Here is a 19,068-nt window from a genome sequence, read left to right as displayed (position 1 = left end):
TCTAATCCCATGTGCAAAGCTGCATATGAGGAAACTTCAATGGTACCTAAAAAATCTATGGTCTCAGATTACGCCTGGGGGGCGCACATGAAGGGCAGGTGCATTCAGGCCAGATGGTCCCAAAAGGAAAAGCACCTTCACATCAATCAAAAAGAAATGCTAGCAGTAATAAATGCAATTACAGCTTTCAAGGACTTCCTGCATCCAGGACAATTACTGATAAGAACAGACAATACCACAGTAATGTGGTACATAAACAAACAAGGAGGAACACACTCATACCCCTTGTGCAGACTAGCCATGACTCTTTGGGACTTGGCCCTGGAAAGACAAATCGAACTTCAAGCACAGTACTTGCCAGGATTGGAAAACACACTGACAGACAATCTAAGCAGAAATATGACAGATCCACACGAATGGAAGTTGCATCCTCAGGTGTTTACAGAAATAATCCAAGCGTGGGGGAGGCCAGACATAGATCTTTTTGCCTCCCACAGGAATCATCAATTGGAAAAGTTTTGCTCGAGGACCTTTCATCCAAAGGCCTGGAGAGTGGACGCCCTTTCATTCAGTTGGACAGGATGGACAGTTTACGCATTCCCACCTCTGCCTCTTCTGCCCAAGGTGCTATTGAAAGCAAGAACAGACAAACCGAAGATGATACTGATTGCTCCAGATTGGCCAAGGCAACACTGGTACCCACTCCTGAGGAGCCTAACACATACTCCTCCCTGGTCCCTGCCTCTAATGCCTCTTCTACTGACTCAGCACAGCTACAAAACTCTTCACAGTCAGCTGAAAACACTCAATCTTGCTGCATGGAAAATTCCTTAACACCACAACAGACCATACTCTCCAAGGAGGTGCAGGATGTAATTTTGGAGGCCAGAAGGTCATCTACTAGGAAAGCTTACTCCGCAAAATGGAAGCGGTTTTGCTCTTGGAATGAGAAAAGAGGCCAGGACCCTAGAAAACTGAACTTGCCACAGGTATTACAGTATCTAGCTGAGCTGCTGAACAGTGGACTTTCATTTTCCTCCATAAAAATCCATGCCTCAGCCATTTCTGCAGAATTCAACACGGATCCTCCTTTATTTTCTCACCCACTCTTACGATAGTTCCTCAGAGGAGCTAAGAATATAAGACCTCCAAGGAAGCAACCAATACCAGCCTGGGATCTTAATTACATACTAGAAAAATTAACATTGCCTCCTTTTGAACCAGCTGCCTCAACAGATTTGCAATATTTGTCCTGGAAAACAGCCTTCCTTCTGGCCATCACTTCAGCTCGTAGGGTTTCTGAACTACAGGCCCACATGGCGGTGCAGCCCTTCCTCATTTTCCATCAGGACAGGGTTTCCCTTCATACCAACCCATCATTTATGCCAAAAGTGGTATCCAGGGTAGCCTTAAATCAAGCCATACACCTACCTACCTTTTATCCCAACCCTCAAAACAAAGGGGAAAGGCTGCTACACTCTTTAGACATCCATAGGCAGCTACGTTATTATTTGGACAGAACAAAGTCCTTCAGGAAATCAGAACAACTTTTTGTGTCCTATGCTGTAGGGGCTCAAGGGAAACCAGTTACAAAACAGACTATTTCCAAGTGGATTGGCCACTGCATACGGTTTTGTTATTCCTATCATGGGAAATCTGTTCCTACAGGTATCAGATCACACTCCACCAGGGCCACAGCTACCTCTACAGCCTTCCTCCGAGGAGTTCCTACCAAAGATATTTTGGAGGCAGCCACTTGGAGTTCTGTACATACCTTCACAAAACACTACCACCTGCCTTTATATTCCAGAACAAGAGCAGGCTTTGCCACTGCTGTGTTGCAGGGCATTCTGGCTCAGCCCAGTTCCTCCTAGTACCTACCACCCTTTGCATAGCTTTGGGATTCCACTCATCTGTGATTACTGCAGCTGTATGCACGATGAACATAGTACAGTTTTGTACCTACCATAAATGTAGATGTTCGAGTGCTAATACAGCTGCAGTACAGGTTTCCCGCCCTCCTTCCCCACTTGGTAAAGGCATGGGGCCTAACAACCTCTTCATACTACCTGACTGGGTTATCCTGCTATGTTTTATTTGCTTGCATCCACTGATTTTAGATTATATTGCATTGCTTGTATATGTATCTAAGCATTATTTATGTATTGCCTTCCTTCTGGGAGCACCTGACATCTGGGGCAAGAAAGACTGAAGAACATGGCGTCGGCTGTGTCTTATATACTCTGGCCTCACTGACGTCAGAAGAGTAAGCGAAGACAACCGACGCCGGACCAAGACTTTGGAATTCGGCCGACCGAGGGACCGCCTGACGGCAGAAAACCCATCTGTGATTACTGCAGCTGTATTAGCACTCGAACATCTACATTTATGGTAGGTACAAAACTGTACTTTTTCTGTTTCCATTTACTTTACTCTAACTGTATCGCTGGGAATCGGTGATTAAACTGGCTTTCTGTTTTCACTGATGCTACTGTAAAAATACAGGTTTGTTTTTATGCCTGTATTCAGTGTGTTCCTTTTTTGATGTTTATTGCTGAAATTGACATTAAGCTCTTTTTTGAGTTTAGCTGTTTTAACACTGTATAATAGATAAATTATAAAGCCAGTATTAGTGATGCCCTTTTTGTTACTTTCTATGCAGGAAAGTATAATTGCTTTAGTGTGAGCACTCAGTTTGAAGCCAATTATTCTTGCTCAGTGTTGGGGAGGGTGCATTGCATTTGTAGGCAAGGCTAAACTGCATGAATTCCAGCCACACGAGGCTTGATTGAGAGGCTTGTATGCAAGAGTAACAAATATAGGGTCAGGGTTCTAGGTGTTTTGTAGATCTACAGCTATTCCTTCAGTCCTTCACACAACTCTTTATGTTGTTTTGTTTAATTTACTTTGTGTCTTTGGACAGGGTGTCATAACACCCTTACTAAAAAGTTCCTAAACAGGCATGGGTCTTAAATGTTCTGTTGTACTTGATTTTGTTAATCCTCCAAAACTGTAGCTAAATCCATCTTCCATACTGTCTTAGGTTAAGGTATTTATATGTGGCTAAGAATGTGACCTGAGAATGACTTGGCAGTGTGTCCAGACATCTGTGCCTAATTTCAAGTTCCTCTCACTCTTTTTTGTAACTGGAATCTGCTATTTAATTTAAGGTTGCAAGCATATTGCATTCATTCCCTGCTGCATTACTCGTCAACCAGTAAGAGATTTGGTGACAAAACAGTTGCTGTGACAAAAATACCAAAAGGGAATAATGTAGTAAATCACAGTTAAATAAAATGGTCTGCTGAAAGCCTGCAGATTTAGTATGGTACTGCTGTTTATTGCCTGAAACCAGTGTGTGTTAGTAAGAGCCTACTAGTTAGTTAATTTGTGCAGATCATTACTGAAATACCTAACAACATAGTTGCAGAATGGATGTATGTCCTACACAATGTACTAAATTCATTACATGGATGCAGTATAAGTGTATGTAACATGTGTAATTTATGAATGAAAAAATGCCAGTCAGCTGCTTATGGAGGAAGAGTGTTTTTATGTATACTGGTACTATATGAATGAATGTCTTATTAATGTGTTGAATGGATACGTGAAATAATTAATGTATGCAGCTAGAGCACAACAGTTTTAATAATTGTGACATTTTCCTTTGCATTCTCTACTGCTGCATATTTTTCATATATTTTTGTAGAGCACTAAATTTCACTAGCATATGTTGAAGTACTGCAGCTCTTTCATTTTACAAGCTAAAACTTTACAGTTTACACAGCTGACACTGGATACTGCTTTAAATCCGTACTGCTGATGGCAATCTTTTCAAGAGGTGCTTAGTGTTAAGATCATGTGGTGAATGAACACTGCTGCCTCTTGCTATAAACATTGCCTGCCACACCCAAATAAGCTTCATGCTGTACTGATGGAGAGTTGTGATGGGCATCTGGTCATCTGATGACTGGAGTGCTCCAGTGCACTTTCCCACTACTGTGTGTGTGTGTGTGTGTGTGTGTGTGTGTGTGTGTGTGTGTGTGTGTGTGTGTGTGTGTGTGTGTGCACGTGCATGTTTTTGATCAAATGCTTCGTAATTTTTTTTTATTATTATTTATTTATTTAGTTTTTAAGAAACTACCACAAAACTGACTTTATCCTTCTGTAACGTCAGACTGGTAGGAGATATACCTATAGGTTTTAAAGGACACAAGCCTGTGCACTGGCAGAGGTTTTTCTATTAAAACCTATGGATTCATACACACATTCTTTCTGCAGTGATGTCACCAATGGGAAAATTGAACAAACATTCATGTAAGGAAATTAGAAGTTTGAGTGGAATATATTAAAACAGTCAAATTAAACATGGACAGGTAAGAAGGAAAATACATTGTGGCACTGTATACACCACATACTGTGCTGGAAGACCAGAAGTCTATGGGTTCTGTTCTCATTCTATGTAATTGGATTGCTGGCAGTACAGCATTAGGGGTGTGCTGCTCTGCTGATCGAAATGTTAATTTCTCCAAGTTTTGAACCTATAAAATTCACCCCGGGGATCACTGCAGTGGCTCTACTTGATAGAGGCACTGAGAACTAAGGTCAGGTGGCACGATGCCAGGGTAATCCTTTGGGCTAGGCTTGTAAAAGTTCCAGGGCCATTAACCTAGTACACACCTCTGAACCTATAAACATGCTGTGGTACACAAAACAAGGCCCACAATTTTCAGAGGCACATTAATTAACAGCTTGCTAAAATGTTTTGATGTTAATTGCAATATTTTACTTAAAATACTTGAGCAATATACTTTGAATATGAAATATACAGACCAGTATACTGTTGCACTTGTAATTTTGAACCAAAGATGGCATTAGAGCAGTACAATCAATTAGTTGGTTTTACAACTTCACTAATTGAAGTTAAGTATCTGTTTCCCTCTAACTTTTAAGACTGTTTAACAGTTATAAATGACTTGTTGGACAAAAGTTATATACAGAAACTCACTGATTGTGGGCAGCTAGTTGGCTGGCTGTTTCTCATCTGCAGTTCACAAAAAGTATTTTTTAAGTTGCTCTCAGACTGTTAAGTTCACAGAATATACTAAGAGGAAATCGAATTTCCAGAGGGGTTGTCCTGGAATGAGGCAATGCTAGGAAATATTAATTAGCAAAGTCCATTTAGGCACCCCCCCCCCTTTGTTTTGGGTTAAGAAGTACTAGCTGTTCACTTCCTGCTGGTCCAAAATTCTGAGTAATAGCAACATCCTATATTGCAATGCAGCTTAGCTAATGAGACAGTACCAAGTCCAGATAGGGAAGTGGCAATCTATGGAGCCATGAGCTGTGTATGTGTGTGTGTGTGTGTGTGTGTGTGTGTGTGTGTGTGTGTGTGTGTGTGTGTGTGTGTGTGTGTGTGTGTGTGTGTCTTTGTGTCTGTGTGTATGTGTTACTGTTGGTGATGGAGATTGTTTAAAAGGCCTAAAACCCATTTTGTGATGAGTGAAACATATCATTTGAGTGGAGTGTTACTGCATAACCAGTTAACTACTTTAAGCTTGGTTGTCTTGCAAATGTCTTTGTATAATAAGATGGACACTTTTTCATGAAGTAAAGGTGGTGAAAACATACCCTTTGAAACACAATAATGCTTTAAAACACAGCTGTTATGGTCTGTACTTGGAGTTTTAAGATTGTGCCGTTTGATGTTAACAAACAGTAAATATAAAACATGGAAGAAGTCAAACAGCAAAAGTAGGGGTCTTAGATATGGTTGTAATTCTAAGGCTAACTATGGTAGTGTGACAGAGGAGTACACAATAATAGAAATTGGATATCCTTAGTCTCTCTTGGCAGTGATTGTTGTACTTGGATCACAGTGCTGAATTTCATGGTGCTGTGGCTGACCAAGACCACAGAAGTGACCGTTCACAAGAAAATAACCAAAATGATAGGAGTACACAGTAATAGAAATCGGATATCCTTAATTTCTGTTGGCAGTGATTGTTGTACTTGGATCACAGTGCTGAATTTCATGGTGCTGTGGCTGACCAAGACCACAGAAGTGACCGTTCACACGAAAATAACCAAAATGATAGTTTGGGCACACATTTGACTTAGGATATATTGTGAAATACATTGGTGACTTGGGTGAGAGGAATGCAAACATACATAACATAGATGAACAAAAAATCCACAGAGGTGAGCAGTATACAGATATTTAACACTTAGAGAAAGGAGAATTATTTAAACGTAAGACAGAATATCAAAAGAGATGGAAGCAAAACAGTGGTTCTGAATATATGGTGGTGTGCAAAATTTGGAACTATGTGAAAGGAGCCTAAAGAGCTCTTGGTAGGATAAGTGAAAACCATTGTAGTTAAGAATCTTGTGGTGATCCACAAATGTGAGGTGGGGTGGCTGTTTGGACCATTTCCTGTATACATTTTATCTGCAAAGAAAAGGAGAAAATGCTGTTTCTAGTTGTGAATGTACATGTTGGAGTACTGTGTATTGGTTTTAGGGGAGTTTTATGTGCTTAATGAAATATTGCATTAACTCTTGAAATTCCAATAATAGGCACTCCATTTGGACAAAGTTGGGAAAGCTCCAGGTATTCCTGGAGAAGAACTGGATCAACCCTTTTCAGGTATGGAGCAAAAAAGAGTGATGCAGCAAAGAACCTGAGTTGGACTGGAGCAGAGAAAAGATCCCCATCATCATCATCACCAACATCATCACCATAGTCCTCCCCAGAGGGCATTTCAGCATGAGATACTGCTGATGATCTAGCCAAGGGCTAACAGAACTTTAAAAGTGGAAGCAAACATGTTTTTGCATTTAAATGTTTGAGTGTGCTATTTACTTGTGTTTTAAAAGTTTATTTTGATTAATTGTTCAATTTTTTTTTTCTGGTGATTTTAATTCTTTTGAGTACGATGGTGGTTTTAATTCTTTTGAATATTATACTAACATTAACCAACCATGGGACAGACTCCCATGGTATCAGTGGTCATACTTGCTTGTTAGTTTTGTTCGACTGTGTAAATTTAGTCCTCTACAATAAAATAATGTAAAAATAAACTGATAACTATATATAATTTTAATAGTAAAACAAGCTGAAAAATATACAAATTATTCATAAGGAAACCTGTGCTTTTAATATGGTTGTCCCTAAACAAAACTGCAGAAAACCATTTGAAGAAGCTGCAAAAGCCTTATATGGTATGCTATTAACCCCTAAATGACTCTTTTCAGGCTTTTGTGTTACTTGTGGGGAAAGTTCACTGTTTGCTGGAATTTGGTGTTGAGAATCTGTCCTATCTGTTTGTAGCTAATAAGTGGTATTATTAAAATTACTTGGGTATGGTGTTGCTTTCTATTGGGATTGTTAGCTCAATTATTCTTTAAACTTGGTGTCTGCTAGTGAAGCAAGCTCCTCCCTTATAGTTTACATTCTGGGAAAGGTTTCAGTGAATCCTTATTATTCTGACTTGGATGAGTAATTTAGCTTCCCGATTCTTGCAGGCCCTGCAGCTTGACAAAAGCGAGGATGTTCATTCCCAATACCAGGAACTTATCACAGCAATAAATAACCCATCTGCTGTTGGTACTCTGATGATGGCCAATCGCCTTTTTGGAGAACAGACGTACAACTTTTTGCAAGTAAGTCAGTCAGAAACTACTAACTTATTTTTAAAGGTCACTTGAGTCTTTTTCCTGTTACTGTTAATTATATAAAAATGTCAGTATTTGTTTTGATGTAATAATTGGGGTACAGTGATGGTTTAGCCCATATTATCAAGCTGGTTCTTTCTAGGTTTGCAGCCCATCTAGTTAATGTAGCACTTGTACTTTTTGTTGGGGCTAGGATACTGTTAGTTCATAGCTGTTATATGTAAAACAGAGTTCTATTCCCATTTTATTTTAAATAAAGCAGCTGCAATTTAATAATTTGTACACGTTTAACCATTTGGTAGTGCTGGGTTGCAAGCAGGCACTCTTGCTTTGGCGGGAATTGGAAGAAGATAGATGGCAAAATCATAGCAACTGAAGACAACAGTTAACACTAATGATTTTATATAAACTGCCTTTTTAAAATCATATTGTGTACTTTCTCCAAAACAGAATCAACAAGGAATCTTTTTATTATAGTGTTGTAAGCACTGCACATTAAAAGAAAGTGGCCATACTTCTTAAACTCCCTTAATAATAATTAGGTTGAAAGCTGAACAGAGAAGAGTGTGATAAAAACACAAATCTTGTGCACTGTATAGATATTTAACTACTGTTTAGGCTCATAATCTATAAATAACTACAATCTTGGTATGCCATTCCCACTCTAAACACTTCATCAAAGCTAATAAAGTTCCTTTTGCAATGTTTGTCACTCACTAAAAAATATAAATTTACACAGTGCCCACACGTGTAAACAGTGACATACCCAAAAAACCTTAGTCCGCCTAAAACCCACTAAAGCTTTTAATCATGAAACTCTTTCCTTGAACCTACATGCAAAATAGTGAATATCCCACACCAAACCCCCTTGTATTTCATATATATCAACATAAGAGCCACCTGTGTTATCCTGTTCATTACAAAACCAATACAAAAAGTTCCTAATACCTTTCTTCCCTGTAACCCTCTTAGTTCAGCATATAGTACATTTCTTTTTTCATATGTTTCATATTTCTCTTCACCTACCCTTAATTGTTCCCATTCTTATTACCCATCTGCAACTTGTCTGTTGTCTCTTAATCCCTTGACCCCCCTCCCCACAAGCATTCACAAATCTATTACTCTTCCATTCAAACGCATGTACTTCTGTTGGCTTGTGTCATGCTCATAACTTCACACACATGCACACACAGACACACACACACACACACACACACACACACACACACACACACACACATATTCTAATAGTGGATGTAAGTTCTCCCATTCAGACTTATACACATACTACTTTTAGCTAGTGTCACACTCAAATGCATGGGCACACAGACATTCACAAATCTGTTACTCATCCATATACAGTCTTATACTGAGCAGTTTCACTGTCATACACACAGGCTTTCACCATAACAGGAATTAGTAAAATGTATTCTTTTAGTGTAACAACTATAACCTATTTGAAACTGTCAGCACTGCCTCTGTCAATGATCTCTGTAATCCTGCATTCCCCCTTTTAACCTACTTTGTTTTTTTGGTACACTATCTGCTTCAACTACTGCTTTGAGCTCCGGGTCTATATTAGAAGATCGAAACTCAAAAAGAGTAAACACTCTTTAATCGAACACTAATACTCGAAATCACACCATATCGAACGCATCCAGAGACAAACTAAAGTGGGGGGTTATGCCCTCCACACCACCCTACTTAAATATGCCAACTCCAAGATTGCACCACAGAGGAGGAAACAGGAAAGCCCCAACAACGGCCCAGCGATTTTTTTTTCTGGGAAAAAAATAGCTGTTCCGTGCGTTCGATATTGTGTGATTTCAAGTATTAGCGTTCGATTAAAGAGCATTCGCTCTTTTTGAGTTTTGGTCTTCTGATATAGACCCCTGAGTTCCACATATTTTATGCAGTATTTTTTGTACTTCTCACACTACTGTCTTTTATTTTCTGTTCCTCAACCAACTTGTTAATCGTCTTATCCCTGCCTAAGCTGAGTTAACCTTGTATCACATTTTCTCCCCTTTTCTATATTTTCATATTCATCTTTTCTCCAGTGAATGTTTGGCTTCAAAATGACCATTAATCCCCATCCAACTTGATCATTTGATCATTAGGCTCAGTTTAGAATTCTCAGTGCCTCAGACTTCCTCAGTCTATTTGGCCGGGTTCCTATTAGAACGACGAAAACGCATTTTGTCAAATGTGTTTTCATCGACACCTAAAGAGCAAAAAGGCAAAACAGCAAAGTGGCTGTTCAGCAAATTCTTTCCCTGGGAAAGAAGTTGCTTGACCACTTCTTTGCTTTGCCATGTTCTGCACCGGAGTGTGGTCCCTTGTCCGGTATAGCTCCTGAGCGTAAATGTGCAACAGTTACTGACCTTAGGGTTAGGGTGCGGGTTAAGGTAAGTGCATATGTATGAAAGTGTTACTGTTTTTTTTTTGCATTAGATGTATGGTTTAGTTAAGTGCATATGTGTTTTAAGCTGTTTACTTTTGTTTTGGGGGTAGAGTTAGGGTTAAGGTAAGTGTGTATGTGTTTGGAACTGTTTATGTAAATGTGCAACAGTTACCGACCTTAGAGTTAGGGTGCGGGTTAAGGTAAGTGCATATGTTTTAAAATGTTTACTTTTTTTTGCCTTAGATGTATGGTTGAGTTACGTGCATATGTGTTTTTAGCTGTTTACTTTTTTGGGGGGAGTAGAATTAGGGTTAAGGTATGTGTGTATGTGTTTGGAAGTGTTTACTGTTTTTTATTTTTTTTTTTGGTTGGAACAGCGATCTCTTTCCCTAGGCAAGAAATCGCTGTTCTGAAGTGTCAACATTTTCAGCTTTCACTAAAAAAGGGTTGATGAAACATCATTTGCTGTTTTAAGCGTTCAATGTTTTAATATATACCCTATTCAGCCACATTTTCCTTCACTTGCTTGTCCATCAAAACAGAACGTTTTACTCTCCATCCTCTAGCAGCTTTATCCATTCTCATTGACAAATCCAAAGATCTGATTTATCAAATGGGTATGCTTCATCACATTATTTTATGTTCTTTTAAATAGGGTGCCATAAAAAAAGAAAAAAGTAATCAAGTCTTGCCTTAAACCTTCACTGGGATCTAAAACTATACATTTTCAGCTATATCAGTGAAATGGGGGGATAAAGCCCCGAATATGACCAGGAAATTAGGGTAGAATTAGTGGCTCTGGTGTCTAATGGAGTTGCAAAGAGGACAGGGCATTTCTGTCCAAGGACAGAGGATCTCTTTAGTGAACTCTGGTAGAGGCCGGAGCTCTGAGTTGGATAGATATCAGTTTGGTGGGCAGAGTAGGGAGCATAGTGCACATGACCCTTGGGGTTTGGTAGGAGGGTGGATGTACATTGTAGTCACCTTGTCCAGCCACCCTTAGCAAATACACAAGACATGCAGGGGTGGGACCTTGTGCTGCTTAAAATAAAAAACAGTCCCTGCAGATGACAGCAGCATTCCTGACATTTGACCTATGCCTCCCAATGACAAAAACCTAAACCATAAGCTGAGCCCTCAGAGGGTGGCTGGGTTTATGGGGAGTAGCAGGAGGAAGATCTGATCATGAGGGCTATCCAAAAAAAAAATGATCTTCTTTTTGGGGAGTGGTCTTCTGTAGCTCACGCAACACACCTCCCTGTGATCACACCATTCATGTGCAGGATAACTAAGCTTAGAAGTTGAGGGAACCTATACTTTTCATATGCAGGCTGGATTTTAGCGGAAATCATATGATCAGTAGTGGTTTGAATACTTTGACAAGTAATTCAATCTGTTCATACAGCTGCTGTGATCTTCAGTAGAAGAATGGTGGGAGGATGCAGCTATGAAAACACACTGGCTTCATTTTGAAAACCACTTGCAGACTGCTGAGAAGAGGACATTATGATGTACCAGAACTAAACATCTGAAAGAAATCCAGATATGCCCTGATAGATATTAGATTTATACTGTTACAACATGGTTTGTGTTTGTCTGCACTATTTCTGGTTGTACCATCAGCCAGGCTGCCTTGTTTAACAGATCATTTGTTGCATAATTTTGTGATGTCCAGTTAGTATCCTTCCAGACTGCCACCAATTAATGTGACATATAGACAATACCCCACCAGACTGCCACTGATTAATATGACATCTCCTACTATCCTGGGTCAGTAACTAAGGAGCGTCAGTCCTCACTATAGACTCCAGTGTAAGACTGTCACTTAAACAGTAGTAATATTTCACAGTTTTCTACCAAGTGCACGTCAGGAATGTGCTCTATATCCTGGGACTGGAGTGTGTACTTCTGGCCCCCAATAATGTAACTCCTTATTACACACTTCAGAGCAATGTGTCCCAATTTAAGACCTCTGATACACTCACACTTAAATTAAATCTCACACATCCAAACACTTCAGGGAAAGCCTGACACAGATTTCCAGCTGTGTCCCTTCCCCAAAATAATATGGTAATGCTGCCACCAATCAAAGTGTGTTCATGCCCTTCTAAAGGGGTGTTAAATTAGGGAAATTAAATATTAAAACAAATAGTAGCAAATGACCTAAGCAGCCAGGCTTTCAGCATGCCCCAGGAGATCATCAAGGCAAGTACTCTCAGATCACTAAAGAAAAACAATGATTGTCCAGCCACAATGTAGGTTAATAAAAAATATTTAATATTGAGCAAAATGATTAAAAATATAAAACAGCAATTCCCAATAAACAAACAGAACTCAATCATCAGGAAAATGAAATCAGTACTGTAGGATAGAGATCCAATATTCAGGAAAAACTCTTAACTGATTTAGCTGATTAGTTATAATTTCCTAACCATCTAAAGAACACCGTCCCTGATCTAAACTAAATTGCTATAACAGAGCAATGGCAGGCTTACAGTTCTTTTGAGTCCTTTTTGGGTATTCACTGCACAGTTCAACTGTGATCAACTGACCACTGTCAACTGTTCCAGTTCTAATTTTCATTTCATATTTTTAAATTCAACCAACAGCTGTTTTCTAAAAGTTCCTTTCTGTCTTTCAGCTTCTGACAGTAATACATAGCAACTGTCAACATTCCAATGGCATCATCTGCTGATCAGCTGAATCTGAGACAGTCTGTCTTTAGAATTTCTCTTCACAAACATGCACAGTTAGAAATGTAAAAGGACACTGTTCAAGTCTTTAAAGCATTCTGTTCAATCAGATCATAAATCAATATGCAAGAACTTGTTTATAATGTCATAGTTAGTCATGCTGGCATAATAATACATAGGTTAATCTGAAATTATATACAGAACATCAGCCAGACATGCGAGCACAGATAACAGAGTCTAATTTCCTTACACTTCTCTCCTCCAATGACTCAAGCATGGATTTCAAGTAACCCTTGAAAAATGATGCTTGAGAAAAATGGGTCTGTCTGGGAATATCAGTCCACTCCTTTCCTGGGCAATTTATTTGTATAGGCATTATTAACCCCATTGCAGTGTTCATGTCTGAGGCAACTTGGCTGAGTACAGCCCCCACCCCAGAATCTGAAGCATCCACTTGCACAGCAAGCTCTTCACTATAATCTAGGCTGGCCAACACAGGAGTTCCTTCCAAAATCTCCTTAAGTTTTTGGAATGCTTGTTCACCATCTGTGGTCCATAGTACCTTTTCAGGTTTGTTTCCTAGTTGGGTCAGTATGGGGTGCAGCCATTGCACCACAACTGGACACACATTTTCCACAGTACCCTGCTGTCTCTATAAATGCTCTCACTTGCTTTTTAGCTACAGGAATTGGCCATGTTTGAACAGCTTCCACTTTGACAGGTTCTGGCCTAATCTTACCACTCCCCATTCTGTGTCCTAATTAAGTGACCTCTGCCATAGCCACCTGACACTTACTGTGATTAATGGTTAGTCCTGCCCTTTCAAACTGGTCTGCAAATGCCCATAGCATAGTCTTTAATGTAAAGTTTAACCTCTCCACCATACCATTAGTCTTGGGTAGTAGGGGCTGGTCTAGAAATATGTCACCCCGCAACTCTTCCACAAACAAGTCAGCAGATCTGACATGAAGTTAGCACCTTGGTCAGTCAATATCTCCCTTGGAAAACCAACTCTGCTGAAAATTTCTAGCAAAGCATTTGCTACCTTATCTACATCAATATCACCCAAAAAAGGAATATTAGGGGCTATAGCCAGAAGTGGCAGATGGTAGGCTATAGGCTGTACCAACTGTCATACTAATTTGCCTTCCAGCCCTCCCTAGGAAGTACAATTTCTGTATAGCCAATCTTCCTACTCTGCATCAATATCACCTGCACAAGACTATTAGAGACTATAACTAGAAGTGACAGACGGTAGGCTCTAGGCTCTACCAACTGCCATACTACTTTGCCTTACAGACTCCTTGAGCCTCAGGTGCTTCTTTATTCATCTCCCTCAAGCTTTGTAATGTAGGGTCCATACGTTGAGCCTGTCTCAACTCCACATTTGTTACCCTCCCAAGCTGCCCTTCCACAGGAAGCTTAGTAACTTCCAACAGCTGTACCTCACTGTCAGTCTGGGTACAATCACTCTCCTCCATACTTGCAGTCACTGTGTTCAAGAGAAGTACCTTACAGCACCTGTGGCTCATTTTCAGATTTACTGCAGCACGATAGCTCCTTCTCTGAAATAGCCACCACACCAGTCCCCAGCTTCAGGTATGAGATCTGGGTTTCCTTTAGGCTACTGGACGTACATGCCTGTCTCTTAGCTTGAATATGTGTCACTGTATGCACACAAGGCACTATATCATCACAGTCATTCCCTATCAGGATAGCTGCAGGAATATTCTCAAACACATGCTCCCATTCCACAGGAAGCCTAGTAACCTCCAACATTTGTGCCTCACTGTCAATCTGGGTACTATCACTCACCTCCACCCGTGCAGTCACCATGTCCAAGGGAACATCAGTACCTACCACCAGCTGTGGCTCACTTTCAGACTTACTGCTACATGATAGCTCCTTTTCTGAAACAGCCACCACACCAGTCCCAGCTTCAGGTATGAGATCTCTGAGTCTTCCCCCAGGCTACTGGACCTACGTGCCTGTCTCCAAGCTTGACTGCGTGTCACTGCATGCACACAATGTATTGCATCATCAAACTCTTTCTCTATCAGGACATCTGCAGGCATATCCTCAAACACACCTACCTGCTTGCTTCCTCTTCCACTTTCTCAGTCAAAATGAACCCTAGGCAAAGGTATTTGGAATGGGGTCCCCCCCAAAGCTCTGACTGGAGTGGACTGTCCAAGCAAGTACTGCTGTTCTCTAACCACTGCAGGTCTCACAGTAGTTGTATCAGAAGCTGTCTCTCTCTTAGCAGTAACCTGTTTACCATGTACTAAGATAGGATATAAATTTTGGTGATAGATTGGCACCCCTGTTGCTTCCAAACAACTTACCACTGGCAGTTTATCATCACCACTTGCTGTCTCCTCATCTTCTGTTTCTCACCTTGCCTTGATTGATATTATGTGGCCCCTCTGGTTACACTTGAAACATCTAAAATCAGCCGTGTACTTGGACATGTAGTTTCCCATGTTATTGGTGTGCTGTGTTGGAGTAGTTTAGACTGCCCCTCATGGGTTCCCTTATGTCCATGTACAGCACTGGGTATCCCTTTCTTATGCATTGGTGCTCTGCTTGCTAAGTACGGATGGCCTTTTCTCCCCAACTCCTCCGCAGATTTACAGTGTTGGTCTGCTAACCAGATTCTCATGTCATCAGGCAAAGTACTGAGGGCCTATTCCCTCACCAAAAGGTCTGTCAGTCCTGCAAAAGTGGTGATCTGATACCCACTCACCCATCAGTGAACATAAGTACTTAAATCAGCAATGTAATCATGTACACTTTCATCTACCTTGCAGCTGTTTTCAAAAAACATTTTCCTATAAGCTTCAAATGTTAATTTATAAACAATCTGGAAGACAGTTCTTAACTGTTACATACTTCAAACAATCTACATCAGACAATTTTGGCATAGCCTGAACAGCTTTACCATGGAGTAAGGGAGACAGGAGCTGAACCCAGAGCTCACTGTCAACATCATATCTGTCATCATCAGATATGTGAATAAAACTGTCAAAGGCATCCCCCATCCTTGTATTGAGGAAAATGTTTACTGACATTTACAGCTTTTGGGGTCTGCTTATTCCCTTCCCCATTACCTCCATGATCCTCTTGAAGGGTAAGGAGCTCCACTTCATGCCAGTGCTGTCTGTAATTTGCATCAACTTCTAAATGACTCAGTCTCTCTGCTGATTCCAGTTCAAAGCATTTGGGCTCCAGGCTCAGTCTATGTAACTCCAGATGGATTCTCATGTCCTCCGAAGAAAAGGTGGACTGGCCTGTCTCAGCAGGCTGCACATCCCCTCAATACCAAACTGGATATCCTCCAAATAGCTGGTCTGAGCTGAAGCTGCAACTAAGGTTGAAATCATTGCTTTCTTACGCAGGTTAGCATGCACCAGTCCTCTGGTTTCACACTCCTTGGCCAACTGGTTCTTTGTCAGCATACTATAGTCTTCTGCTGACATCTTTGCCTGCTATCCCTGACTAACTACAAATAAATAAAACTGTGGTGAACTGAGATTCTGTATGTTTACTTTGTGCTTGTCGAGAGTGCCCACCTTATTGACAACTATGCACAAGTTGCTGAAGTACAATTAAAAATCTCCCATCACTGGCACCAATTAATGTGATGTTCAGTTACTATACCACCAGACTGCCACCAATTAATGTGACATTCAGATAATTCCCCTCTGGGCTGCCACCAATTAATGACATCTCCCAGTATCTTGGGTCTGTAACTGAGGAGCTTCAGTACTCACTACTGACTCCAATATGAGACTTTTACTTAAAACAGGAGTAATATTTCAAAATTTTCCCCTTAAGAGCACAACAGGAACATGTTCCATAGCCTGGTACTGGAATGTATACTTCTGTACACCCCTAATGTAATTCATTACACACTTCAGAGCAATGTGCCCCAGTTTATGACCTCTGATACACTCATATTTAAATAAATTAAATCTCACACATCCAAACACTTCTCGGAAAGCCTGACACAGATTTCTAGCTGTGTCCCTTCCCCAAAATAATACAGGAATGCTGCCACAACTCTGAGTGTCTTCATGCCCTTATAAAGGGGTATCCAATTTTGAAAATTAAATATTAAAACAAGTAGTAGCAAATGACCTAAGCAGCCGGGCTTTTAGAGTGGCCAGGGAAGTTATCAAGGCACTCTTAAATCACTGAAGAATAACACTGATTGCCCAGCCACAATGTAAGTTAATAAAAAATATTTAATATCGAGCAAAATGGTTAAAAATATAAAACAGTAATTCCCAATAAACAAACAGAACTCGATCACCAGGAAAATGAAATCAATACTGTAGAATAGAGATCCAACATTCAGAAAACTGAGTTATTCGATATATAATTTTCTAACTAACTAAAGAACATGGACCCTGATCTAAATTAAATTACTACAACAGAGCAAAGGCAGGCTTACAGTTCTTGTGAGTCCTTTTTGGGTATCCACTGCACAGTTCAACTGTGATCAACTGTCAGCTGTTCCAGTTCTAATTTTCATTTCATGTTTTTAAATTAAACTAACAGCTGTTTTCTAAAAGTTCATTTCTGTCTTTCGGCTTCTGACAGTAGCACATAGCAGCTATCAACATTCTGATGACATCATCTGCTGATAAGCTGAATCTGAGATAGTTTGCCTTTAGAATCTCTCTTCACAAACATGTGCAGTTAGAAACATGGAAGGACACTGTTCAAGTCTTTAAAACATTCTGTTCAAACAGGTCGTAAGTCAACATGTAAGAACTTATTTACAATAATTTGAAATTATATACAGAACATCAGCTGGACATGCCAGCACATTGACAGTGTCTACTTTCTTTACACATATATCTTTCAATTACGTGTTTACTTATCTTTTTATTAGCTTTATTTTGTTTTCTTGGCCACCATGTTTAACTCTCTTTTATTAGCTTCACTTTCTCTTCTTGGGTCCCCTTTAACATTTTTAACTCCAATTTGTGTCCCTTTGAAACATACAGAGGGGATGGTTGGCATAGTGATTATGGTCTATACCTCACAGATAGAAGGTACAGGGTCTGATTCTGACATGTGATTATTGGCTAGACTTGGAATAGTTTGCAAATTGATGGGCTACTATTTACCCATAAGCCTATTTCCTTTAACCTTTTTCTGTGAATAAACCCATGTTCTTCACCTTTCAGTTAAAAAACAAACAAAAAAAAAAAAACTAGAATACCACTAAGACCAACTAAAATGATAAAAGTCCAGATGTATTTTAGTGTCCTATATACCCATATATATTTATTTATTTTTTAGAAGAGCACTAGTTAATTATTAATTGCTTTTGGTTTTCTATTGGAGGTTTGAAGGGATATAATTGTATTTAAACAGGTTGTGTGGATTGTTTTAGCCATCTGATGAAGTTGACAATGAAAACGGATATTGTGTGTGTTATACGTTAACGTGGACTGCTTTTTTTCATTAAACGGAGTTTCTCAAACGGAGTGTGCTTCCAACTTGGTTTGTGGTGATACAACTGTGTTTACTGACATGTGATTATTGGCTAGACTTGGAATAGTTTGCAAATTGATGGGCTACTATTTACCCATGAGGCTATTTCCTTTAACCTTTTTCTGTGAATAAACCCATGTTCTTCACCTTTCAGTTAAAAAAAAAACAAAAAAAAAAACTAGAATACCACTAAGACCAACTAAAATGATAAAAGTCCAGACCTCCTTCAGTTATCTGTTTGAAGTTTAGTTTGTTTAAGGCAGTATTGACTGCTTCATTTGAATAAGTATGTTTATTTTACCCTGGTGATTACTTACTACTGTAAGCTTTCTGGATTACTTGTCAGAAAATAGAATGTTGAATTTTGATTTTCTATAAATACATTAGAAATACCAAAAATTAATTTCTGACACTAATAGAGATACTTATTAATAACAGTTAGTGACTTGAGAGTTAATTTCTTTCAGTGGTAAAATGTGTTTCTTCTGCTCGTCCTTTGCTGGTGCAGGCAATGACATTTTCTAACACTTTGGTCCTTGTTCCCCTTACTAATTGCTATCGACTTTTGCCCAGGTGATTGGTATGTGGGTACTGATGAGTATGCATGCTGTTTCAGTCACTTTAGAGACACTACAGAAAATATTGGGAAGTGCACATGGCTATCACATATGTGATAGATGCTGTTTAAATGATAATGCTTCATTTGCTGTCTTCTCTGTAGTAAGAAATATATATTTTTAACACATAACCAATCAGTGCTTTTCTCCTTTGCTTGCAGGACTAAAT

General features: G+C 39.6%; 1 protein-coding gene across 1 annotated transcript in view; it reads left to right on the top strand.

The window, feature by feature from the left end:
• The window catches only part of LOC122797672 (leukocyte elastase inhibitor A-like), a 353,252-nt gene that overhangs the window by 87,522 nt on the left and 246,662 nt on the right, over nt 1-19,068 (top strand). Inside the window, exon 4 of the mRNA XM_044066211.1 lies at nt 7,528-7,665. Within this exon, the coding sequence (XP_043922146.1) occupies nt 7,528-7,665 (138 nt within the window). The remainder of the gene's footprint in view (nt 1-7,527; nt 7,666-19,068) is intronic.

The sequence above is a fragment of the Protopterus annectens genome, chromosome 3.part1 (genome assembly GCF_019279795.1).
Source record: "Protopterus annectens isolate FY-2018-M chromosome 3.part1, PAN1.0, whole genome shotgun sequence".
Taxonomy (NCBI): Eukaryota; Metazoa; Chordata; order Ceratodontiformes; family Protopteridae; genus Protopterus; species Protopterus annectens.
Note: the sequence above shows the minus strand (reverse complement) of the source record. Positions and strands in the feature narration are given on the sequence as shown.